General features: G+C 41.4%; 1 protein-coding gene across 2 annotated transcripts; it reads left to right on the top strand.

The window, feature by feature from the left end:
* Positions 1-133: 133 nt before the first annotated feature.
* On the top strand, positions 134-27,137 carry atg2a (autophagy related 2A). Of its 2 annotated transcripts, XM_068325367.1 has the most exons (42): positions 134-659; positions 1,039-1,201; positions 1,483-1,632; positions 1,811-1,913; positions 3,191-3,335; positions 6,095-6,340; positions 6,466-6,565; positions 6,878-7,042; positions 7,432-7,577; positions 8,027-8,105; positions 8,323-8,572; positions 9,075-9,216; positions 9,541-9,639; positions 10,296-10,451; positions 10,888-11,161; positions 11,516-11,588; positions 11,721-11,895; positions 11,980-12,122; positions 12,452-12,564; positions 14,693-14,844; positions 17,231-17,363; positions 17,478-17,662; positions 17,747-17,827; positions 18,049-18,155; positions 18,253-18,345; positions 18,533-18,603; positions 19,116-19,192; positions 20,062-20,232; positions 20,496-20,622; positions 21,213-21,436; positions 21,535-21,758; positions 21,992-22,127; positions 22,468-22,689; positions 22,772-22,873; positions 23,188-23,272; positions 23,398-23,551; positions 23,670-23,739; positions 23,853-23,935; positions 24,155-24,276; positions 24,381-24,535; positions 24,735-24,893; positions 25,342-27,137. In XM_068325367.1, the coding sequence occupies exons 1-42, from the start codon at positions 489-491 to the stop codon at positions 25,576-25,578; spliced, it is 6,063 nt and encodes a 2,020-aa protein (XP_068181468.1). In that variant the 5' UTR covers positions 134-488; the 3' UTR covers positions 25,579-27,137. The 2 variants fall into 2 exon arrangements, with proteins under 2 accessions (XP_068181468.1, XP_068181469.1); XM_068325368.1 differs by lacking the exon at positions 1,039-1,201 and having other exon boundaries at positions 535-659; positions 25,342-27,136.
* Positions 27,138-27,210: the final 73 nt, after the last annotated feature.

Raw genomic sequence — 27,210 nt, 5'->3', positions numbered from 1 at the left:
GAAGATAAATCGCGAACTAAAGAATGCCCTTACAAAGATGGCGCTTGCGTGCGGACACTTCTTATTTCCGGGTTTCGCTTTTCGATTCTGTGACGTCAGCACGTTCCTCGTACCATCAGTTGGCGTATGATAACAATAAACAACCCTGAAACAAGAGATACGCACCAACGGGACTTGTCGTTGGAATTTTAGCCAAACGTACCACGAATATGGACCGAAACAACGACACATTGTTTGAGTAACGCCTTGTCAAGTACCGTGGGACTCTTGTCGGTCCTGACACAAAGGATTTTCGAGTTTTTGTGTCAAGCCAAGGGGAAAACTGGAGTTGCGATCGACCCCTTCCTTAGCCCCCTCTAGCTAGCTGTGGCTCATTCCTTGTTTATGCAGACTTTGTGTTAGTCTGTTATGCAGTTGCCAGAGAACTGTACTCGCACTTGTTCTCCTCCGCCACCTCTTCCGTCCCTCTCCCTTCTCTGTCTGGCCCCATGTCTCGCTGGCTTTTCCCCTGGTCAGGCTCGATCAAGAAGCGGGCCTGTCGGTACCTCTTACAGCACTATCTCGGTCACTTTTTGCTGGAACGACTGAGTCTGGACCAGCTGGGTTTGGACCTGTATAACGGGAGTGGCGTCATCAAAGAAATCAACCTCGATGTCTGGGTGAGTTTATAAAGTAGAAGTTACTCGTCGACATCGCCGCACTCCAGCTAACACCGTGTGTTTTTGTCGAACTCGTGTACTCTGGAGTGTTTCGCAACTGTACACGATTTCAACAACAATCTCCGGCGTCATGCTCGGAGCCTGGCTCGCATTTCTTCCAGGAACTTCACTTAATAGGAAACATTATCAGCCATCTCTTCCTTAGTGTCCAAATGTTAAACAACACATACTGTAAATCCACATGTTTTCCCTGTGTGACATGGAACTGGACAGGTGTGTTCACATTCGATTTAGTCCGAAAGTGTTGACAAAAATCTTAACAGAATTGTCATTTGTTTGATATTTGGGTTTTTTGCTGGCTGGTCTGTCTTTGCTCCAGGCCGTCAATGAGTTGCTGGAGTCCCTCGGTGCTCCTCTGGAGATAGTGGATGGCTTTGTGAGCACCATCTCGGTGACCATTCCCTGGCAAGCTCTCCTGACTGATCACTGCACCTTAGAAGTGTCTGGTCTTCAGATAACATGTAGACCCAAGTACCGCACCAGTAAGTTCAGTAATAACAGTTTAATAACAGTTTTTTTTAATGTTTCCTTCTGAGACATGCATCACTCAGCCACAGGTTCAGTGAGGGGATCTTCCACAGTCAATTAGAGGTTTTTCAAATCCATCCTGCGTTTTGAGAATTGTGGTTTAAATGTGTCATTAGTACGATGACTAAGTCCTTCCCTTTTGTTACTCTTTTCATCAGTATATCTCGTATTTATTTATTTATCTCGTATCTCGTATATCAATCACGCAACTCCATGTGGTTTTGCTTTTGTTCAGGTGGGGGTTGTGATTCCCAAGGCTGGTCATCAAGTATGACCTCCAGCATACAGCTGGCTCAGGAGTGCCTGAAAGACCCCCCAGAGGCGTCTGAGGAGCCACCTGCCCAACTGGAAGGACTTGAAATGTTTGCACAAACCATTGAGACTGGTGAGTTAAACCTTTGTGTGCTCGCATAATAAAGGGGTGAATTGATAATGTTCTCCCTGACCGTACTGGTTGGATGGTTGGAATGCACCTCTCAATGTAAAACCAAATCTGAAAGCAACTCATTTGAAAGAGCAGTGCTAATGAACCCTTTCATGTTTCTCATCTTTTTTTCTCCTAGTCCTTCGTCGTATTAAAGTCACCTTCATAGACACTATCATTCGTATCGAGCACCAGCCCCTAAACCTGGAAACAGGCGTTGCCTTAGAGGTGCACATCAAACGGTATGTTTTAATCTTCAAATTTATGTTTACGATCAGTTTATGGGCCAACTTGAATCACAACATCAACACAACTTTCATGATTTATATATGCTTTTTCTTGCACGACTTTTACTTTATGTTTTGCACTGTGATATGCACCTCCCTCATGTAAATGAATGTTCTCCTTATCAGTAGGCCATTGTCATAAATACTTCTTAAGATGAGGAAACAAAGAGACACACAAAATGAATACGACAGAAACATAAAGAAAATAAATATGAAAGGGCTAATCATGGTGGTCAGCACAAGGCATACCATTTTCAATCTTTTTTGTCTTTTAAATAAATGCATGGAACAGCTCACATTTGTTGTATTTTAATGTATTACAGCCACAACAGCTTGCTAAAATCTATGCTTGTCGCCAGTAATATTTCAACTCTTGAACATCAGCATTTAATATACAGTCTGGGGAAAATAAATGAAAATTAGAAGCTAAGAATTAGAATTCAGCCTCTCTCTGCTCATCACCTGATAAGGAGATGAGGGCTGTTTTCAGTTTTGGCTGACTTTCCTTGGCTAGGTATTGTGAGGCTCGGTGTGACGGCCATAAACAAGGTCAGTGTTGACTAGGGCACTCACCAGAGCAGTGGTGTACCTAAGGTGTCATCAGTATGTGATGTTGGGTTTCTACGTCCTTGACATTGATGCGTTTGTATGATATGACCACAGTTAACTGTTGCATGCCCAGAAAGATTTGTGTATTTGTGTCATATTAAAAGTTATTGTCAGATTGAGAGTCAGATTTGTGGTTTGTTGCCATCACAATCTAACCCTTATCTGACTGATCATCCAGCAGCCATTGCTGAGCCTCTGTGTTTATTTAGAACCACATAATCTCAGGCAGTGTTGACACTTGTGTTTCACACATTTCACTGTGACATTGTTTTCGGGCTTATTGACAGAAATTCACAAGATGGCTGTGTTGATCCAGGTTCAGTGACCGGATGGCCCAGTGATGTCAAAGCTCAATTTGTCTGTGCTTTTTGTGCTTTGTGGTCTATGGATAGTATTCGCTAAATGGGTTGTTAATAAGTGCTTCTTGCACTTAATTACTTAAAACTTGCTGTATGCCATTGGTATTTACACTTTAAAACCATTTGTGCATTTATTCAATGGAGTAAGCACAGACTTTTTCCTCTCAGTCCTTAATCATCCTCAGTTTTTCTCACTTGAACTAGACGTCATTTTTGTAATGGTGCTAATGCTTGTGTGTGATTGCTTGCATGGTCTTTCTCCAGGCTGGAATACTTTGACGAGGCAGTGAGAGATCCAGCCAGTCAGACTGCCGTGCCTGTCGACATCCACCAGCCTCCTGCCTTCCTGCACAAGATCCTTCAGCTGAGTGCTGTTCAGTTGCTCTACGACAAAACCGGCACAGCACAGGTGATGGTTGCTACACGGCAACTGTTTTTTTTATTTGTTTATCATTTTTTTATTCAGCATGTTGTTCATTCTGAATATAGGTTACTTCCTCGCCTTGTAAGTAAGCATTAGCCTGAAAGGTTATGTAGCCTATAGACAGAACCTAACAAAAGCATTATTAGTGCCGAAAACGCTTATACAACATTCTGCACTGCAACATGAGCAGTCCGGAATGATTTGGATTAAAGGGGTTTATAACTTGTTTGGATAAATATGGAGCTCTTTCTGCTATTCAGATAATCAGTTTCTTAATCTTGATGTCTAACCAAGATGAAATTGTCTATCATGATGCCGTTGCAAAATAACACATAAATACATTTGCTTTTATAGAAAATACAGTACAGATTATTCAGCACAATCTAACTGACATCAACTAAGCAGAATATTCTACTTATGGTAAATTTGAAAACTTAACAACTGATTGGTGTATTTGAAGAAGCTGCTATTAGATCTGGTTATTAAATATATTGTTGGTACAAACCAGGGCTGACACGATTAGTCGACTTCTGCAGTCATAATAATGTTGACTATTAAAATTGTTTTCAACTAATTTAATAGAATAGTTGACATCTTTTTTTAAATCTTTGTTTTCTTCTCAAAACTGCTGCTGTGTGGAAGGATTTAAAGAGCACAAAAGAGAAAATTGTGCAAAACAATAACTGCAAGACAGAGCTTGTCTTGCACTGCAGCACAACTGCTATGCACGAGCACCTGAAAAAGAAATACGTTTCAGCTTCTGACAACAATGAAGAGGGACCTTCGTCTCTTACTTTTTTGATTCATCAGCCTCCTTTAGCACGCATATCTCATGTGTTTTCTGTGACTTTAATTATAATAATTCTTTAGCTACAGGTGCCTACCTCAGTGTTGCGATGTTTGCTGCCAAAGACAGCGAACCAGAAAAGATTTATCTTTGTGTATTTTAGACAAGTGCCTTTTCCTTATTTTACTCAGCTGTTTTCACATTATGGCTACACTGCTGAAAGAACTGTTTGTTGCTACAAGCATATTTCATTAAAAGTTTAATGAACTACTTAATTTTCCTTATTTTTACTTAGTATATACCTCAAACACTTCAAGTCGAAAACTAATGGTGGTAATATAAGAGCAGCTTCATACTGGTGCGATAAGGTGCATGCTTTACATTCAATTCATGTATGATCCAATTATTTGACTACAGTATTTTCTGCACTATAAGGTGCACTGGATTATAAGGCGCACCTTTAATGAACTGTTTATTTTATGATTTATTTCATATATAATGCGCGCCGGATTATAAGGCTCATATAATGAAAAAATTAAATAGATGTTATTTCAATGAGCCATTCTGAGCCTCAAGGAAACCTGATCGCTTGATCGTTAGAAAGGAGTCAACACCCATATTAAAAAAACCTGACATTAAAACTGGTTAAATTCATTCCGAGTGGACCACGCAGTTCGAACAGGGCGGATTATTTCCTCATCTGAAGTTCGAAGCAGATATTTAAGCTCCGACGTTCGTCTTCATTTATTAATTAAATATTGTTTCGATCGATCGGTAGTCCAGTCAGAGGTGAGGTGCAGCTATTTGCTGCTGCACTGTGTGTCCGAAACAATTTTTTTAACTAGTTTTTAATGTCAGGCTGCTAATTTACTGGCAAATATGACACTGTTTTACTCCTAGAATTGACTTGAACGTCGGTGTCTCACCGCCGTGAATCTCACTGCACGTCGCTGCCAGACAGAATACACAAGCCGAAATGCGCTCCCCCCAGTAACGTGTGGTTTCAGGTATCAACTACATTTGCAAATCAATTGCAGCACACCAGACACCTTTGTCTAGCAGTGACTCTGCCCTTGAAATTTCAGAAAAGGCTGCAAGTTCTAACCAATACTAATAGTAATATTAATATTAATCCATATACAAGGCGCATCTGACTATAAGGCGCACTACGGGATTATGAGAAAATTATAGGCTTTTAGGCGCGCCTTATAGTGCGGAAAATACTGTAATCGAAAAAAAATAATTGGTGAGTGGTCAACTATCAAAATATTTGTTTGTGGCAGCCGTAGTACAAACATCAAGAGAATTGATGACCTCAAATATCTTGCCTCAGTTATTGTTGAAAATGGAAAGGATGTTTGTATAGAGTGTCTTCATTTCCATCATGATTTCTCTCTCTTTAGGGCCTGTGTTGAGAATATTTGGTTAGACTTTTTTCCCAAAAAATGAATTAATAGCTATAAGGATGTTTGAATGGAATGTATACAATACTCCTCATTAGTAAACCTCCTGGAAGAATCATCCAGCTGCAAGTCCTGCGTGACCAGTCTGCAATACTGTGACTATAGTAGAGGAAAGAGCATTTTTGCCCGAAAGGATGACTTTTTATTGTGGCTTCCCAAATCAACTGGAGGAAACATGTCCTGATATGATCTCCAGGAGCACCGGACTTATTTTCTTAGTTAGGAGCAGTGAAAGAGCCAGTGAAAATGTTCAGTTACATTACATTTTGATGTAACTAATCCAAGAACATATCTCTGTTGATCTTCTTGCTCTATGGAAGTTCATATTTTTTCAAAAATAACTTGCCGGTTGTAAAAAACATCAATGTGCAATTATGTCTCAAGGTATGACTACATCAAGTCAGACTGGAGGGAAATGAGATGAAAGGACAAAACTTACGACATCAACATTATTTATAACTACAAGTGGTCATAGATATCTGCTTGTGTCTTAGGGTCCTCCCATGGAGCAACACACAGAATCAGCCACAACAAGTGAAGGAGAAAAAGAGCAGGAAGAAGAAGATGATAATGAGGTGGAGGAGGAAGAAGAAGAAGATGAAGAAGATGAGGAAGAGAAAACAAGCCCCCAGATATCTCCTCCCTGTCCTCCTCCTCAGCCAATCCTCATTGGAAGCTGCTCCGGTTTTATCGAGACCACTGTCAAGATCAAACAGAACGACATGCTACCAGGACCAAAGGTGTGTGTTGTTAGGGTTAGGGTTAGTGTGTGTCTCTGTGTGCACAGTAGGTGATACATTAAAATGAAAGCCTGTGATTTACCATGCAACATTTATCCCTTTTTGACTTCCCGTTTGGTCTTCAGTTTGAATTGGATGGGAAGGTGGGCTGTGTCCACATGCTGCTATCTCCAGATCAAATCACACACCTGACGGACCTGCTTGCTGCCCTCTGCATCGACACTGGTAAATCAAATGCTGCTACTTCAATTCAGTTCCACACCATCTTCACACCGGCAGTGTCAACATGTCTTTTGTCTGTCAAAGCTCCATATTCGATTCTTGAGTTTCACGATCGTTACAGGTTATTGTTTAATATGTATCATAATAATGTAAAGGTTGTGTGCTGTAAAACATTTGCTTTTATTATAAAAAGGTTAATTAGGTATGTTCAATTTATCTCTACTGATAGCAAGAACCAGAGTATACTCAAATTATAGTTGTGCATTAATTCTTACATGCTTTTATCAAGCCGTTTCTCTGTCTTTTCTTTCCCAGATCCAGAGACTAAGTGTGGCGGAGTACACGGTCGACCATTAGACTCAGATGACCTGCGTTTAATTGAAGAGGACCTCAGTAAGCAGCTGGGCTCCAGTCCAAGAGATATAGAGTGGGATTCTGAGCCAACTATGGAGCCCTACATCACTGGCCTGGAGAATGGAGGTACACAAGGCACTTTAAAACAGTCTGAACAGTTTAAAACAGTCTTTAAAACAGTCTCCAATTTTAAACAGTCTGAGATACATCACACCAGAAGGTCTGCAATTTTTAACTATGCGAGCCACTGTTTTTGAAGGTTTTCTCTTTGAAATAAAAATATATTTGTAGGTCAACATATTCCGCCACTATTCAGGAGATGTTACGGGAGATATGCTGTAGGATTTAAGAAATACAAATATTTGGTTTTGGTTCTTAGGTCTATGACAAAAATGGATCATCTAGAAGTGTGGAAATGAACTCCTGCGTGTGTGTGTGTGCGTGTGTGTGTATGTGTGTGTGCGTGTGTGTGTGTGTATGTGTATGTGTGTGTATGTGTGTATGTGCTCCTGCAGAGATGTTTTACTCAATGGGACCTGCTGGGATGACCAATAGCGTGGCGTCAGTGCGCTCAGGCAGCGAGCTGTCAGACAGTGACATGGAGTCCTCTACACACAGTCTTACCAGCGTCACACAGCCTGCAGCACTCTCCTCACAACCTGTGAGTGGTGTGTGTGTGGGGGGTCGGGGAGGGGGAGTGGGGAGGGGGCAACTGTAGGTTAATGCCTTCCAGCAACCACATGCGAATAATGAATTCCACGAAACGTTTATGAACCCTCCCAATACTAATATTAAGCCACCTTCTATCTGTATTACCTTTTACCACACTCTTATCCACTGTTTACAGCACTTTTGTGTCTCATGTAAGTCCGAGACTCACTGCTGTCAGCCAATAGAATGCCCGTATGGTATCACATGACTACCTACTAAAAATCCGTGATGAGGTAAAGTTGCGTGTGTTGATGCTCAAATGTGCGAGGGATTACTGTACTTTTATCTTTCTTCACTTTACAAAGAGCATCAGCAAACACAGAACTACAGAGATTTTTATGTTATAATCAAATTATCTGTAAATCTAATTTGAACTTTGAATTCAATTTTCTCCCACAGGGTATGGTGAACTGTCCCAGGAGATATCCTGTAGCAGGATGTCTGTCTAGTCTGCCCCAGTCAAGCAGCTGGACTAGAGGTAAAATCACTGTAGGACTGTGTGAAGGGTTTATATCAGCATTTTAGGTTATCTGCTATCTGCAATATCAACTATTGCATTGTCCTTACATTTACTAAGTACTTTTAAAGGGATTGTTTTAAAACACAATTGCACCTAAAATGTGTTTAATAAGTTCTTTTCATTATGAATTAGGAAGTGAGAACATAAACCTGAACATTCATCCTGTTCCTTGTAGGTCGCTCCCGCAGCAGCCAGACCGAGCAGCTGAAGCCAGACACTCTGTTACGACTGACCCTTGGTGGGCTCACCTTAACTCTGTTGCAAGAGGACCCGCCCTCTCGGCCTGACGGCACCTCGTCAGTTGCTCAGGCGTCTCAGGTGTTCTTTCGAGAGCTGGCTTTCTTCAAGGACAGCATGTTCAGTGAGAGAGACTTCCACCATCTGAGACCTGGCTTTGCCAAGGCTTGTCCATACTCCCACCTCAGGTAGAAACACACAGACACACTTTGTGTTTGATCAGTTCTGATTATCCATGTTGACATGGAGCTTCCCAACTTCTAAAGTCAGCTAAGATTTTTATCTTTTCACCCATCTTAAATGATTAGATAGTCACCTGATTCACAAAGCTTGGTGAAATAATTGTGGGAAAAAAAGATTTTTTAAATAATGCGTCCCCTTTTTAAAAAGATGCAGCCCAGTAAATAAATAACTCATCGTCATATAAAACTTAATGTCGTTAAACAGCCGGTAGGCTGGAAGAATATGACACATGTCTGAAAAGTCTTCTTTTATTTTGTGTAGATTGAAATATGCAATTTCTTTTTTTTGCTTCTCCTCCAATCTGCATTTTTGTTTGCTTCCACTCCCACTCTTAATTTTCATCTGTGCACACAGACACATACAGTATATACCTCTACTCTGTTGATGGCTTCTACAACGTTTTCCTGTCCAAGAGTTAATGTCTAATAATCCATTCCTGTCCTCCAGAGTGACAGGAGCAGCAGTCCAAGTTGCCTGTGAGATGCGGAGTGGAAGACGCCACAGTCGGTCCATGTCGTCCGACCTCTCCTTCAGCAGGCTGGAGATGTTAGAGTGCCTCTGGGAGGATGGAAAGCCGGAATACAGTGAGGTACCAAGTGTCTTTTTCTGTCTGTGTAGCACTGACTAAGTTTACACTCTTAAGTTTGAAGCTCAAGATGCCTTTGCATGTCTTTTTTCTTAGTCATTATATACATATACATCATTTTTAAGTAATGTTAGCCTTCATGAAAGTGGACTATCGAAAACCTACACATCTTAGCTTGTAAACTACACAAGTAAAAGTGACAAACCAGTGTTGCAAATGTCATACATTACTAAACCTTCACCGGGTTCCCAAAAATGCTTTGTGCTGATTGTTCTGCTGACAAACTGAAGAGACACTGAACATTTTCTCTCATTTTTCTCTTTTTAGTTGCTTCAGTTCCAGAAAGCCGGCATGTTCACAGTTGGATCTGCAGCCAAACCGTGTGCCCAACTACACTATGGCCTCACTGAGAAACACCTACGTAAAGTATGCATTTAGACACACACACAAACACACACACACACACACACACACACACACACACACACACACACACACACACACACACACACACACACACACACACACACACACACACACACACACACACACACACACACACACACACACACACACACACACACACACCTGAAATAGATGTGTTTAAAATATTTCTCATCTCAAAAATAATTTTATTTCCTGTGAAGTTTCCTGCATATTAATGTACACGATGCACTGTTCAATTATTTTTGTATGGTTTGTTTAGAAGCTGTTGTATTAATTTGTGTTAACACCCGCCTCTGACAGAAATAGGATGGTGCTGAAATAGGATGAAATAGATCCAAGACTTTTCTGTTGGAGCCCCATTTTTTTATTTGAGTTTCAAGTTGTTTTTTAACAACCAGATTGTTATCCACAGCAGTATACACAGCACACAAAAATAGATTCATTAACAATAAAATGTCTGGATTATGTCAATGATCATGAGAATATTGAAGTAGACTTGAATGTGATAAATTTTAGTGGAAATATTTAGTAATATTCAGTAAAGGCTTTTCATGTTGGAATATCAATTAACTACACAAAAAATATAAACACAGAAGCAACTCTGTGTGTGCGTGCGTGCGTGTGTGTGTTGGCAGGGTAAACAGCGGATGGTACGGCGGGAAAGTGTAGTGCGGGTGGAGTTGGCAGAGCTCAGTGCTGAACTTGACCTTGACGTCCTCGGTCGACTGCAGAATCTACAAAAAGCCTTCAGCCACTGTCCCACACAGACCACTGGACCCGGACTCACAGAGGTAGAACCACACACACACTTATTCCATGGCAGTTTGAAGTTATTCATATTGATAATAACAGTTATTCATACTTTTTTCTTTTTCTTGACTATTTTCTAAATGTTAGAAACACAAACTATGTGACTTATTTTGGTTTCTTTCAAGTACCTAAATGACAGCTGGGTGTTCCACCTGATCATAACTGAGCAAAAAAACCCCACAAAATATATTTTTGTCTTTAATACAGTAATCCCGTTCAGTTAGATGGGGTTGTGTTTAATATGTCAGCAACACGTTGTGAAAAACAAGAATATACAAACATTTTTGGAAACAGCTTGAGGACTTTTATAATTTTGGATTCATTTTTTAGTGACAGAAGACATCTGTCTAAAACTCTGTAAGTCAGTTCAGCTTTTATTGAAAAATAATGAGCGTTTCTTAATTTATTTCCTTGCAGTCTCAGACCAGTGAGCTGTACTCCTCCTTCACCCTCCTCTCCCCCCACGCCGTGCTCAGGCTTCGCTTCCCCATACCTGACCTGCGGCCCCTGCTGAAGCGTCGACCTCTGACGCAAAAGGCAGTGCGGCACGAGACTTTGGTGCTGGAGCTCACAGAACTGGTCCTGAAGCACCAGGAGGCCCCGGACCTCCAGGGAGAGCAGACTTACCCGGGACAGCCGTGGACTCCCTGCCTCACTCAGCTTCTGGAGGCCTCTTTCACAGACCTACATGGTGGGAACATGTTACAGTCAGTGTGTTTTTGTCTTGACTGGATGTTAATGAAAAGCACCTGGGGATGGACACACAATACAATGACCAATGCAGGTTACTCACCTTTAGGTGTTTGTCAAGGGTAAATCCACTATAAAGAAATTCTAAAAGAATAAGACAGAAAAGATGTAAAAGTATTTATAAATGTAATAATTTCATTAAAAAACTTTAATTAGAATCTTATTTTTAGAAAAAGTTGTAAGGAGTTGGATGAGTAATTTTTTGATAAAGTGGCGGAAATGATGATTTTTAGCCTGTTTTTAATGTATGTGTGCCTAAAGTAAACATTTTAAATGTGATGCGATGTGTCCCTAGGGTCATATGAGGGCTGGCAGGGTGGTTCATTCCCCTGCATCAGAGTCAAGAAGAACCACAACTCTTTACCCAGGTTTGTTGATCATGCAAATGATCATTGCACAGATTCTAATACACAGATTGTGTTTCATTGCAAATAATAAATCAAGTAGGTACATTGTGCTATCCAGCAAGGGAGTATTATTTATGTCCTGTTTGTGAGCAGGGTTTCAGTGCGTGTGCGTGGAGGCGAGGCTCAGGACCCAGCAGCAGGTGTGGATGGTGTGAACCTGGGCCTCATCAAGGATCTTGGGGCCGCCTTCTTTGAAAGTCATTGTGAATTCAATGATAAAACCAGCTCTCCATTCTCCTCCAACCGCACCATGTTTGAAACTGAAGAGGTGTGACACACAAGATGTACTGAGTTTATCAGACACGTAATCCCGCAGATCAATCACTCAGTTCTTCCTTCAATGTTGTTTCAGATGGTGATTCCTGCTGACCCAGAGGAGATGAGTCAGTTCCAGGCGCAGTGTGTTGCTCAGTGTCAGTGTGCTGTGGACATCAGCCTGCCAATGGCCTACATCCTCTTGCCCAGCAAACAGGCCTTCCAGAGCATCTATAACAGGTCAGCACGATATCAGCACACCTAGCTAATTTTATCCAGGTTTCCCCTAAAATGTTGTTTGAAATCAAAATGAGAAATAGGAAGTATTTGTGCTGCAAAATCACTCTAGGCGAACACTGTACAGGGTCAAGTGTTATAACATGTATTTTATCTGATTTTTAACACTGTAGATATTTCTCCTTTTATGCCTCTCTTGTTTTTTTGTCTTAAGCAGAAGAAATATTATATTTGATGGATTTACTGTTTCATGCTTTTTTCAATTTTTGGTCTTTTATTGTTTTTAAATCCTGCATCAGAAGTAACTTAAATTTTCCTTCACACATAAACAGGATCAATAATGATCTGTTGATGTGGGAACCTCCTCCCCCCTCGGCCAACAGCTCCAACCACAGCCGCCATTCCCACGATAAGTTCCAGCTGTGCAAGTCAGCCTTTAGATTGGGTGAGTTGATTTCTTTAATGAAAAACAACATCAGAATCAGAGTATTGATCCGCGAGGGAGAAAGACAGAATTTTTTTAGAATTATTAGTTAGAAAAGACACTGGAATAAATAAGAGAATATACAGTAAATGTATATACAGGTACGTACAGTATTCACTGAGCACTTCCATTCCTCCTCCTCCCTATACGACCATCAGGATGAGGACTTGTACAATTTCATGGCCACAGGCAGGGACCCTCTGTAGACTCGGGCTCTTAGGGTGGAGTACATGCTGTCGTACTCCACATAGCTGATGCCCCGTCCACACGGTGCCGGATCTTTTCGAAAACTTTTTTGTTGCGATTAGGCAGATATGCGGGACAAAAATGCAACTTTTTGAAAACCACAGGTCTGCATTGTTGTGTGGACGCTGTATCCAAAACTTTTTCTATCCGGGGGGCATCTTCCTGCAACAAAAACCGCTGTAACGTCAGTGTGTGTGACCCGTGTCTACTGTACATGTACACACAGAATGGATGGGGTTAAAATGAGCTATTCTCTGACGTGAAACAGCTCAACGTCGAAGACCTCATTAAGTTTATGAATTCATTTATTCATTCATTCATTCATTCACGTTCCTCGCCAAAGACGCCAACACCAGTTCTGGGTCAGACCGGTGGGAGAACTCTGTGACGGAGGTCGTCCTCCAGGCGGAACGGCGTGAATTTCCACACGTCTCAGTCCTCTTTCCCATTGTTCTCGGAGTTGTTCTGCTTACAAACTTGTTGATGAACAGATTTATGCGGTTACATGTGGACAGAGATTTTTTCAACAACGCTGTCGTGTGGATGCAAAAAAATTTTCTATTCGGTGTGAAAAAAGTTGCATTTTTGAAGAGATCCGGATACGTGTGGACATGGCCTGAGAGGCACAGGCTTTGAGCACCCCGGGGCTCGCCCCATCTGGGCCTGCAGCCTTCCCACAATGGATTCTCACCTCACCTGCTTTGATTTTAATTGTCACAGCAGGGAGGGGTAGAATTGTTGTCTGGAGGAGGCAGAGGAGGGCTGGAGGCACAAAGAGGAGTACTAATTACTGGGGGGCCAGGATCAGCAGGGGGTGAGGGCATTATTGTTTCGAACCTGTTAAAGAATAGATGAAGTTTGTTGACCCAGTCCACTCTGCCTTCAACTCATCTATCAACAGTACAGTTAGTACCTTGAGATACGAGCTGCTCAACATATAAGTTTCTTTATATACAAGGGTCCCTCTGTCCATGTATTTTTTCGACTTATGAAAAAAATCCAAGTTACGAGCCGGATTGTATACGTCAGCCTACACCAGATTTCATTCTCTTTCAAGAATTAAACAGTAGTGCTTGTGTTCTTGTGACTGTTGCATTTCTTTTCATTCTTTATCATTGTTTACGTAAATTACAAATAATTAATTGTGTACAGGTAAAGTATACATGTCTATTGGTTGATAAAAATATGTTGTTGTTTTTTCAAAACTTAGGGGGTTTGGGGATTTTTTACGAGGTTGTAACAGATTATAATGATTTTAAGTATTTCAAATAGAAAAAATTCATTTGTCTTATTAACTGTTTGACTTGCCGACTCAGTCACAGTACAAATTAGTCTTTTATCTCGAGGTACTCTTCCGTACTCTTCCTTGGCCTCTCTGATCTTTGTCTTGAGGTGTGACTGGATAATTCTCACCTCTTTGTTCCAGCTCTAAAAGCCCTTTTCTTTTCATTTAAATGTATTTATTAATGCCCTTTGTTTCCCAGGTCTTGTTATTTGAATAACATTCAACACAAGTTGATATAGTCTTTGATGCGTTCTGTGATTGTCGCTGTCCTCCCCATGCGAGTTTCTGCAAGTCAGTGAACTCAAAACAGTCATTGATTGCCTCATACGCCTCCGTCCACCTCCTGAATGTTGTTAGGATGGCAAGTTGTCTCCTAACCAGAGGCTCATACGAAGACACTTACTGTACCAAGTTGTGGTCCGACCTACCCAGCGGGGTAGTCGTTATCCAAAATGTCTTGTTTCTCTGAAGCTGTTTTCCAAAGGAAGTCTTTAATTAATCAAGCAGTTTGTTCGTGTTGCATTTGGGTGAAGATACTTTTTCCTATGGCCCTCACAGACTCAGATTCAGAAGAGGAAGAGTCCCAGTTCTACTTGGCCAATGACACAGCAGGACGGACTCAACAGTCAGCTTCCAACCACAACCTCAGCCTCCTCTCCCTCACTGTGCTCATCAGCAAAGGTCGCCTACAAGCCAGAACAGACAGGAAGGTGAGCCATGCGTCTGTTAACCGCAGCGTCAGAAGACCCTGCCTTTACTGAGATGACGGTTTTGTACCTGGACCCATAATCACCAAAGCTGGAGATTCAGCATATCATCCAGTGTTCTCGTTTGCATGCCTCCTTGCGTCTTTGACACACAACTTTTGAAGGGGACGCAAGATCATCAGAGAGTGTGCGTCCCAGGGACCAAAGCTTTAAATGCTTACAATTAAAAAAATCAATGCTACCTTTTTCCGCGATATAATATTGGGAAAAATGCACTTCCATTCAACAAAAAATATTCACAATTTATCCATTTCTCCACTTTAATTTCGTACCCGGAAATCGCCATTATGTCTCCCGCGAGACTCACCTGCGGAATTCAGCCCCGTTAAAATCAACTTGCATCGAGAGTAAAGGCAACACGACGTCTGCTCATTTTCACGCAGCAGTGAGAGAGCGACAAAATAATCTTACATTATCACCATGCCTCCTAAAAAACCAAATGACAATCAGTGCCTTTTTGGACAAATATCAATCATAAATTTATGAAGACAAAGAGACAGATATTTCTGTGGACAGTAAAAATGAAAAGGCAGAAGACAAATAAAAACCAGAAAAATCCGACCATTTGTACACCAATGGACGCAATTGTTTCCATGGGTGGGTACATTGATTGCAATGGAGAAAACTACATATATTGCGAGGTATGCACACAACAGAATTCAGTCAATGGTATGCACAAATCTGCAAAAAAGTCAAAATTTCATGAGGTCCACCTTAACGTGCCATGCTGAACTTAACTCACACATGTTGGCCATGGATATCCCCTCACTGCAAGAAGATCGAAAGAGATGCATTGCAAAACCCAATGCCAAGAATGATAAAGCAATCTTAGTTCTTTTAAAGGTTGTGAAAATGATGGCTGCTGAAGATGTACCTTTCAACAAGCTTAAAACTATCATTATGCATGACACTGGTGTACCTGATGTGGATCTCCTTAAACATGAAAATATGCATTATGACTCGTACGTCACAGGAAGCCAAATTTTGGATAGTTTGGCCGAAGTTGCAGAGAAAGAGTTAATAAAAAAAATGCAGGCATCTCCGGTATTAAGCAAATTTGCAGACGAATCAGCAGATATAACAAATGTAAAGAGGTTAGTTCTCTATGCTCAAATAATTTACTCTGATACAATATTTCTAAAACTGTTTTTTTTTAAGAATAGCTACCAGGCTTAAACATTTTAATAAAAATTAATATGTAATTTTTTCTTTTTACTTAATAAACATGACATTATTAATAATGTCATCAAAATTAACAGTTTGTTAAGTTTTTATATTGTACTATTAGCTAAACTCAATCCTTGCATACGGCTTTTACCATATACCTGTATTCTGGTATTACTTTTAGGATGCATAAACGTCATGCTGGGATGCACAAATTTTTGTTGCAGCGCATCCCAGGGATGCAATACTTTCTTGAGGTAAAACGAACTCTGATCATCTCTTCTGTTTTTCAAAATAAAATTAATGAATCTTATTCATTCATTCATCGTCTACCGCTTCATCCGCCGTAGGGGGTCACGGGGAGCTGGAGCCGATCCCAGCTAGCTTAGGGCATGAGGTGAGGGAAACTCCTGGCATGACGGCAGTGCACCGCAGAGCCACTCAAAGATACAGACAAGCACACATACACACATACACACATTCCTACAGGCGATTTGGGACCGGCCAATCACCCTGAAGCGCATGTTTTTGGAGGTGGGAGGAAGCTAGAGAACCCTGAAAAACCCATGTAAACTCTGCACAGAGCAGGACTCGAACCCGGAACTGCCTTGCCGTCCGGTGACAGCGCTACCCACTGCGACACTGTGCTGCCCTAGTTAATCTTATTAGCAGTCTAATTTAAATTGTTTATATTCTTAATTACTGTATTAGAAATCTATATGTGAGAAATATGTTTTTGTCCTTTTCACCCTGTTTCAAGCTCGGTGATGGAAGGTTGGACATCTTTCTGCATGTGTAAATGGTGTAAATGCTCCGACAACTTATTTTTAAATGATTTTAACTGCTGAAAATATGAAACGTACCATTAATCTGTAGGTAACAATTTTTACATCTTACAAACATTACTAGTTTGGCTATTTGATATATTTAGATTATTTGATTCTGGAAGTTGTATCACGAAACATTAGGTATGGTTTTATCCACTTTGTGCTTATAATGTTAATTTTAACATTCAGCATTTTGAGACTAGAAAATGTGGAAATTTGTTGAAAATGCTTGAACTCTGTCTGTCTTGATCCATTTTAAAGAATTGCTTGCTTCAGCAGTAACCTTTTTTTATCTAATAATTTTTGTGTTTCTTATTTATTTCATCTCATTTCTTAAGGAGGACCAGAGTCACGGGGAAATTGTGCTTGACATAGAAGGGGGGAGGATATTCAGTGTTGCACAGCATCGCAATGACCCCTATCTTAATTTCCTATGCCTGGAGAGCAAACAAGTGGAGCTCTACCATCGAGGTGCTCATTTTCATGTTGTTAGAAAATACTTACTTCTGACAAAATTATTAATTATTTTGTCAAATATTTTAGGATAAACAGTGTTAAGTATTAACATTATCATCACCACTGCAGCTGTGGTGAAGTACAGCCCCATCCCACAACGACTGGAGATGCCAAACTTCACTCCCCCAAAGCACCTGGACCTCACCATCTACCCAACCGAAGTGGGAGTGAGCAGTGTGAGCGGGAGGGAAGGGGAGATACAGATGTTGTCCACAGCTATCAAAATCACGCTGGACCCCCAAAGGAGTGTTAAGGTATGTCCTCCTGACACATGATTTAGTAGTTGTGGTAGTATTTAGTATAAGCTTGAAACTAAATCTTTTTATTTCTCCTCATAGGAGTTCTTGGTTGCCCTTCGACTTCAAGGTGCTACAATGAGACATTACGTGACGCAGACCAGTCAAAGCTGGCATGAGCAGGTGAGAAGCAGGGTAACATATTTTAAGGTCTTACAGAAAGTGTTCTCCGTGTGCTTTAGGAAAGGAGAAATCCTAAAATATTTCTCTATAAGATTAAGGTTTTAAAAACTATTTAGCTTGATTTAATTTTGAAGCATTTAAGGGTATTAAAGGTCACACCGTTTCATGCTACTCCCATTACATAGATGGGGCCTTGAGTGTCTTGTGTTTGTTAATTACAGTTGGTCGACTTCCTGGATGTCACTGATGATCCCATTCTGGGATACACAGCCCCTGCAGTCATCACTGTCCTCCACACACACCTCGCTACCTGTGCGGTGGATTACAGGTATACCTATAACACATGAACTAAAACGATGATGTACAGAATGGTCTTGTCTTTTTGCCACCCTCATCTTGTTTGTGTCCTTTCTGCTCCGTTGCAGACCTTTGTATTTGCCACTGAGGGTATTGTTCACAGCAGAGTCTTTCTCTCTGTCGAGTAATATCATCGTAGACACAGCCACCTTCCATCTCCGGTAAGCTCACTACCCAAGATGAAGAGTCAACATTAGATAAAACAAATATGTAGAAGGTTATGTTGTTGCATTGCTGGTATTACAATTCTTCGAATGACGAGCAGCACAGCAAATACTTTGACGTATTGAACTCTGTATGACATAAGACTTTTTTTGTGTTTGTCTTGATTTTTTATTGGGTTCTCAGGTTCATCCTGGATGACTCTGCTCTCTACCTCTCTGACAAATGTGAGACTGACTCTGTGGACCTGAGGAAAGGTAAGATGCATAAAACATTTACTTACAGAGTAGCTGTTCGAATTATCTTCACTGCCTCCTTTTCTCCCTGTTCTCTGCACTGACCCACGTAGCTAACGTGCTTAATAACAACAGATTAATATTTTAGCTTTGGTTTTGCCAGGCAAGGAAGTTTCTTCACGTATGATTATAGTGGGTCTGTCAGCGTTATCCAGCACACTAAAGCAGTAAGGAATCCAGGATGTTTGTGAAACGTGCAGTCAATATTGGGCTGGTATTGCTCACAAATATTGTGACACCAATACCCTTAATAACGGTTCCAACAGACTTCTAATTCAAAAGTTAATTGAAGCATTACATTTTTTATTTATCCGTTTAGCTTTGGGTAATTTTTGATTGCATTGTTGGAGAGAATGGAAACAATTCAATCTTTGCTATTGAGGTGACACTTAGTCCTCATGTAGTAAAAAAGAATCTGTGTCAAAATTTGTCTTGCACCCATTAAATCTTCTGTGTGTCTTTGTGTCACACAGACTATGTGTGTGTTCTGGACATTGACTTGCTGGAACTCGCTATCACCACTTGGAAAGGCAGCAGTATGGGCAAGCTGGTGAGTGTTCACCATCTATTTACATATTTGTGTTTCATTCACTTTCACTCCGTGGCCACAAAGCAGTGCAGCACAAAAATGACTACAGCTGCCAGAGAAAAATGTCAGCAAAAACAATACGTTATAATTTAGCTCACTTTCCTTAAAAACCCCCCACAAAATCGCACAGACACCATGTTTATAAATATTTGTGTCGCCATAATGAAGTTTCACGATAATAATAGCTCCAGACTACAGTTAAAATCCAATAATCACTCCTCAGTTGGAACCAGGACCATCGAGGCAACAGTAAACATGTCATCACTCAATTTTAGCCAATTGACAACAAGGCATTCTAATGTGAAAATAGGCTGTCTCTGTGACAATGAAATTATGATTCCTAGGTCCATTTTTATTTCCAGCCTTTTTGTGCTGGTTTCAGGTTTGTTTATTCTTGGGGGTTTTTTCTTTATTCTTGAATTCTTTAGAAATGAAACTTTAAATCACAAGTATCTTCCTGAACTGTTGCGTTCCAAACATCATCGCCAGTCAGCAAAATATGGTCTGATTTCAGCTTATTTTATCCTTAGACTTTTATAACATCTTAGTTGTAGAAATGACTGAAACGACAGCTTTAGCGCCCGCTAATTGGGTTTGTTTAAGTTTAAGATTCTTTTCAATTATCTTAAAATGCCAAATTGCTGTTTGGACACTTTAAACGGACCATCTATGGGTCAGTGTATCAGCGGCATAATTCCATCAGGCTTTATGGATCATATGGAAACCCAAAGTACATGAAGTGGAGAACTGTGCGTGCTCTGTCATCATTTGTAGCAACTTTCCTGTCGCTCTTTCAGAAATACTTCTTCTGTTCCCTCTCTGCTCTCCAGTCTCAGCCTCTCTTTGAGCTCCGTTGCTCCAACAATGTTGTCCTCGTCCACACCTGTGCTGACTCTTGTGCTGCCCTGGTCAATGTGCTGCAGTACCTGGTCTCCCAGGGTGACCTGCACCCCCCACCAAGACACACCTCACCTACAGAAATCGCTGGCCAGAAATTACCAGTAAGAACAGTGTATTCAGTTTGGTGGTAGAATAATGGTTCGAAGAAAAAGAAAATGGTTTGATAAGATAAGATAGATAAGATAAGATAACCGTAATTTGTCCCACAGTGGGGAAATTTGTGTATGTGTTATATTCACTAGTTAATGAAAATAAATGCTGTGATGTTGCAGAAGTTCCTTTAGAACAGAAGAAGGCTACTGATATTGAACAGTCTGACAATACCATTTGGTGATGTAAAGCCTGTACGATTCTGTCCTCACAGATGTCAGAAAGCCCAGCGTCTGTGCTGCCCTGCCCTCCAGCTGAAACCGCTGAGATCAACCAGTATGACCTGGCTGATGCTTTAATTGACACCGAGAAGAGCCACAGAGAAGAGAGTGTAGATCCAGGTACTGCAGGAATTTATCTGTTTTTTAACTCACTTTCTCCGATGCTTTGGACATTTATCGGTGTTTTCTTTCTATTCTTGAGCGAAGCGAGATGCTTTGCTCAAAGCGACACCGTGTTCGCTCGCAGGTACACGCCGACGCACGCAAACTTTGTTGCATCTGCAACAAAGACTTCTCAGACTTCTCAGTCTACCCCTGATTCGCCATCTTGTGTTCTGTCACTTGATCAGTTGCTAATTCCATGATTGGAAGTCTGATTTTCACTGACAAGCTCGGCCAGACTTTCTGCCAATTGAAAAATGTGATTGACTTTTATAGACGTGATCGCCAGCCAGTGAGTTAATGTTTCCTCATTCACTCTAGTCATCAGCGTCTCTGCTGGAAGCCTTCATGCCCCAATTCAAAATGAAATATTACAGTCAAAAACATTTATGCGTGCATTATCAATATTCTATTCGTTTTACCATCCACCTTACACATTGAGACATGCACATACAGTATATACAGAGGTACATAAACACTTACTCACTGTCAAATTTAAACAAACTACTGTTTTTAAAATTTGAGATGTTTTCCCTGCATTCATCCAGATTCACCCTCCCTGCCGAGAGGCTCGCCCGTCTCCGTCTACCTGTTCCCCGGTGAAGCCTCGAAACACAACCCCTCTCTCTTACTGGGTGAAGAATCGGAACTTGATGGACTGGTTACGACAGCAATGGAAGCCCAGGCAGATATGATGTCAAACGAAGGCTCCGAGTGCTCCACCGACAACGATGACTTCTGCATCTTGGAGGCACCTGGCATAGGCATTCCCGTGAGTCACTCATTTTGTTTTGTGCCTTGTATGACCTTCTTTTTCCTCACTATTACGCTCTCATTGGCTGACAACATGTCCTTTGGGATTTGTTACAGCCCAAAGATGGGGAACCTGTGGTGACAGTGTTGGCCAAGGGGCCCATCAAGGTGAAGGACAATTATTTCTCTCGGCCCCGGGGAAGTTCAGACCTTCTCCGAGCCCCAAGCCGCTTCCCGGTGCCACAGAGTCGGGTGGTGCTGCGAGAGATTTCTGTGGTCTGGCATCTGTATGGAGGCAAAGACTTTGGCAGGCCCATGTCCATTCATTCCCACACAAATAGGTGACACACACACACATACAGGCACACAGGGCTTAATATTTGACAATTAATTCATCCCTCATCACGTCAACACTGTTTGATATTTATATTCTGATACTTGGGCAGAGATTCCAGGATGTAATTGCTAATCGACAACAAAGCTACTCTCTGCAAAGGAGGCCTGACACGTGGGAACTTTTTCTCTCCCTCTCCTGTCCTTTGTTCTCATCGTCTCCTTCCTCCTCTCTTGACAGAGTTCGTTCAGGCCCGGCTGGTGTTCGGGGATCGCCGTCTCGCTCTGTCCCTTCCTCACGTCCCCAGAACTCCTGGCGCTGGGCTGGAGGCAGCGGACGCCAGCACTCACTGCTCATGGAAATCCAGCTCACTAAAGTATTTACACAATACAAAATATGCTTCTTTTTGCCAAAAATATCAATACCACGCTTTTCAGCAAATTCTGTATCTTTGGACAGAGACAGGCTTCCTGTTTCCTTCTGCTTCTAGTCATTAAGATGAGCAAAGGCAACCAGATATTCCATGCAGGCATAGATTGATGTGTCGCATTGACCTTTTTATCTGCCCCCTGGCAAGAAAATAATTTTCTCAAAATGTCAAACTATTTCATAAACCCTAATGGTAAACTGCACTCTGCCGCTTACCCACTGGCAATTGAAACAAATTTTTCATGTCATCCTTTTACACCTGTTTCTCCTTTTGTTTTGTGTCCCAGGTGTCTTTCCAGCATGAGTCCTACCCTGTGGGAGTGGCAGGACAGGAGGGGGAAGGTTCAGTTGCCACTGGGGTTGGGCCCGTTGGTGAGCAGCCTCTCTCCAGGCAGGTGTTCATCGTCCAGGAGCTAGAGATCCGAGACCGACTGGCCTCCTCACAAATAAATAAATTCCTCTACCTCTACACCAGTGAGAGCATGCCCCGCCGAGCCCACTCCAACATGGTGAGGCAGCAGAAAAGAGGAGGGGGGTGCAGATGTTGATTATGTCATGCATATGATAATGTTTGTGTGTTTGCTTTTAAAGTTGACCATGAAGGCCCTGCAGGTGTGTCCCGATTCTGGCCTCGGTGGTCCAGAGTGCTGTCTACGGATCAGCCTGCTACCACTACGACTTAACATTGACCAGGTACCTCACGCTGTTGAGACTGAACACCAGCAGTTTATGAAAATCACTCTCAAGTTATATGACATCCATAAAGTGATTTCAGACGACTTTGATAGCAAAACAATACTCAATTTACCATCTTTTCAATTTGAACTTTTTCATACCAGTAACAGAGACACAGGAGTTTCATATCATTTAGAAAATGAGCCGTTATGCTCATGACTGAATTGTATATGCATCGCATCCGTCATTCTGCCTGGAAGCATCAGTCTGAGCTGCTCCTGTAATCCATGTCCAACCAATCTAATTCGATATTTTTTCTGTCTGCTATCCAGGATGCACTATTTTTCTTGAAGGACTTTTTCTGTAATCTAGCTTCCTTTGTTAATCCGTATCTTCCTGTGGAATCTGCATGTGAAGGTGAGCTACGTCTAACAATGTTTTGTGTATATTTTGATTAACTTCTGCTAAACATGACTTGAGCATGTTTGCCATTTGATTGTATACATATTTTAAAGAAGATAGTCTTTTTTTTTTTACTTCAGTGAAGGTAGACCCGTCCCAAAAGGCGTCTGAGGAATCTGAGTCAGCTGCTGGTCTGGGACCCGACCTCACAGCCTCTGTGGAAACTACGTACAGTGAGCAGAGCTCCTCCTCTGCCGGCTCCACCTCCTCTGCCGAGCAGCCTATCTACTTCCGGTGTGAAAACAATATTTCACTACAGTACTCAATCTCTTCTAACGTTATGGAATAAGGCCTGACGTGATGCAAATCAGTTATAGAATATGATTTTTTTTCCTTGTCCTGCTGCGTTAAGGGAGTTTCGTTTCACCTCTGAAGTGCCTATCTGGCTGGACTACCACGGCAAACATGTTGTCATTGAACAGGTTAGACAGACACTCATTTGTAGCTCACACTCACCAGACATATGGAATCAATCTCAAGGACTTTATTGAACTTGGTGACTGTCCATACTAAATGCATTTTTAACTATTCGCAGGGAACGTTTGCAGGAATCCTGATTGGTCTGGCCCAGTTAAACTGTTCTGAGTTAAAGCTGAAGAGGCTCTGCTGCAGACACGGGTAGAAACACTCACCTCCATACCAACACAAGCATCCATTGGTTTATTGAAATGCATTTGGATCAGATCATAGACTGTCCTTAATTTGCACCTGGTTCAGTTCTTTTCATTGTTCTGTGGTTTGGAATTATATAAATTACATCTCTGTACCTTAGAAGCAAACCAGAACCACAAAAGTTGAATTTTCAGTTGTAGGTTTTTCTTTCTCACCATGCTTTAGTCTCCTCGGTGTGGACAAAGTGATCCAGTATGCCGTCACAGAGTGGTTGACAGACATCAGGAAGAATCAGCTGCCAGGCATTCTGGGGGGTGTTGGGCCAATGCACTCTGTAGTCCAGCTATGTGAGTTCTGAACCAAAGTTTGTTGTGCATACCATCAGATTAATACATATTTAAACCTGTTTTTTCTTGTGTTATCTTTTGGTTTTATCTGCATGGTTCTCCAGTCCATGGGGTGAGGGATCTGTTCTGGTTGCCCATAGAACAGTACAGGAAGGATGGGCGCATTATTCGAGGTCTCCAGAGGGGGGCAGCATCCTTTGGCACCTCCACAGCATCGGCTGCTCTAGAGCTCAGCAACAGGCTGGTGCAGGCCATACAGGTGGGTCATCGGTTTGAAGTCTGAGTACAAAGGAGTGTGGAGAAAACCTATCGCAGGGCAGATTAAGTTTTATTCCTAATTTCACTCTTTAAACTTTTTGTTTAGTTAATCTCTAAGACATTTGCCTATTCACAACAAACAGGGACTCAGGTTTTTGATTCTTTGTCACTCTATTGTTGTGTTTCTATTTCTCTGCCAGGCCACAGCGGAGACAGTGTACGACATCCTGTCTCCAACTCCCCCTTTGAACCGCCTGACCATCACTGAAGGGCGGGCCCCTTCCAGCCGGCCCCGCAGAGCCGCTCAGCCTGCAGACCTCAGAGAAGGCGTGGCAAAGGCCTACGACACTGTCAGAGAGGTGCGTTTTCAAACATAGACTCTCAAAATTCATTTTCGATTGTTTATCTCTCACATTCCCCAAAGTAGCTGTAATGCTCAGATTAAAAAAAGGAAACCCATTCCATGTAGTCGGGTTATGGGGTCAGAGAAACTGCATTGCCTTCGTTAGCATTTACTTACCTAAAATTATTTATGGCCAACAGTGCAGAAGGATGAAGGAATGTGTAGTTCGTGGAAGCAGCTTTTCTCATTCAGTCGTGAAGTGAACAGTTCAAGTTGATCACTGTTCATTAGAAAAGCAAGCAGTTTGAAAAAATACATTTTTTATGACATTTATTATTAATCATTGTAATTGTAATTACATAGTAATCATTGTAAGTACATAGCCTTATTTTTTAGCCAGCCTGGTTTCTTTTGCACATGTTTAAACTGTAAAACCTTATACACTTTGACTCTCTTCTCTCCAGGGAGTAATAGACACAGCTCAGACCCTGTGTGATGTAGCATCCCGTGGTCACGAACAGAAGGGTCTACCTGGTGCTGTGGGTGGCGTTCTGCGGCAGATCCCCCCCACCGTGGTCCGGCCTTTAATAGTGGCCTCTGAAGCCACCTCAAATCTGCTTGGCGGCATGCGGAACCAGATCAAGCCAGATGCCCGGAAGGAGGATTTCCTCAAGTGGCGCATGGAGGATGGCCAAGAATGATGCTTTTTTTCTTTTTTGTCTGTGTGAGAGAGAAAATGTGTTTGTGTGTGTGTGTGTGTGTGTGTGTGTGTGTGTGTGTGTGTGTGTGTGTGTGTGTGTGTGTGTGTGTGTGTGTGTGTGTGAGAGAGGGAGAGGGAGCTCGTGACTTGAGAATGCTCAGCTAAGGGAGCAAATGTGTATTTGCCTGTGTGTACAGTCTAATGAGAGACAGTGTGTGCTCCAATGCAAAAAAAAAGCAACTATTGACAACCACTGCGGTCACTGACATCCAGTTTTTATATGGTTTCCTCATAAGTGGACTAAATATGATTTGTTTTGTTTCAAACTCAGCATTCTCCTCATATCATCCCCTTAGAAATACGCTCATCTGCATATTCTCCTTACTGTTTGTGAAAGCATATCATCACCCTCAAATGGCTTAGTTTACAGTCTGTACAGGCCAACTAACATTATCACTATCAAGACTACCTAGTTCATGGACACAGACTGTCGACCCTGCGCTGAGCTGCTTGCTTGCGTTTCAGTTTCTTCTGGGGTTTATGCAAAGGAGAAATCATTCAATGATATAGAAAACTGATCAGTTGTGATACCAACACACAATTGGCACTATTTCATATGGATTGGGGGTGGATGAAGTTATATCAGAAATCCATACTTATTAATCATAAGATGTGTCTGCATTAATATGAGTAAAGGTTTACCTGATTTGGTTTAAACCTGTGATCAAGACATTTGATCTACTTGTTGTCCAGTGATGCAAATATAGACTGTGTTACAGACGTGTTTCTAGCAAACACCCCACAGATGTTTTCAGCGTTAGCACATTTGCACACTTGCTTCTTCTGTGCTGTCAGTTGTGCCATAACTCTTCCAGAGTGATCCTTTCACAGTTTGCAATGCCTTCCTCAATTACGCGTCACCAGTGCACAGGTCTGAATCAATGGATACTCTTGATAACACGAAGAATCAAAACTTTATCCCAAATCTGATAGATCCTCTTGAAGCTTCACAGGGTTGTATTTCATTTGTCTGTAACTAATGGTAAACTATCAGGATGTCAGTTAGTGTTTCTACCTGCAGCTCATTTAAGTCTCTGCTTTCCAAAAAGACTGAGATCTGACGTAACCTCCCATCTGCAGAATAGTTTTGTCCACTTCTAGTTGCCTTCCTGTACTTTTTTATGTTTCTTTGGTTTTTTTTTATTTTGTTAAAACAAGTATTGTCTTACTCTTGTTAAAACAAGGGTTGAGCAGATGTGGATGACAATGGAGAATGAAAAAATGGAGAGGGGGGGTTAACTAATGTTTTAAATCTTTATCTTTGTTTAGTAAGTAAGGGATTTGTGTGTGTGTATGAGAATGTGCATATACGATGCATGTCTGTGAAGGTTGACAAGGTGATGATTGTTACGTCTCTTGTGTGTAATTACTATTTACTATATCACACTGTATGAATGACCTGTATAATAAAAAAAAAGACTATACAAAATTAATACAAAAAATAAAAAATTAGATCATAAAAACTGATCCCTGTTTCAGCCTGATATGTGTGCTACGTATCAACAAACTATTTTAAAGTTGTCATTAAATTATAATCCAGTTTATTTACTGAAATACTGTATCTATAGTTGTC

The sequence above is a fragment of the Antennarius striatus genome, chromosome 10, assembly GCF_040054535.1.
Source record: "Antennarius striatus isolate MH-2024 chromosome 10, ASM4005453v1, whole genome shotgun sequence".
In the NCBI taxonomy this organism is placed as follows: domain Eukaryota; kingdom Metazoa; phylum Chordata; class Actinopteri; order Lophiiformes; family Antennariidae; genus Antennarius; species Antennarius striatus.
This window is presented reverse-complemented; position numbering and strand designations above follow the sequence as displayed.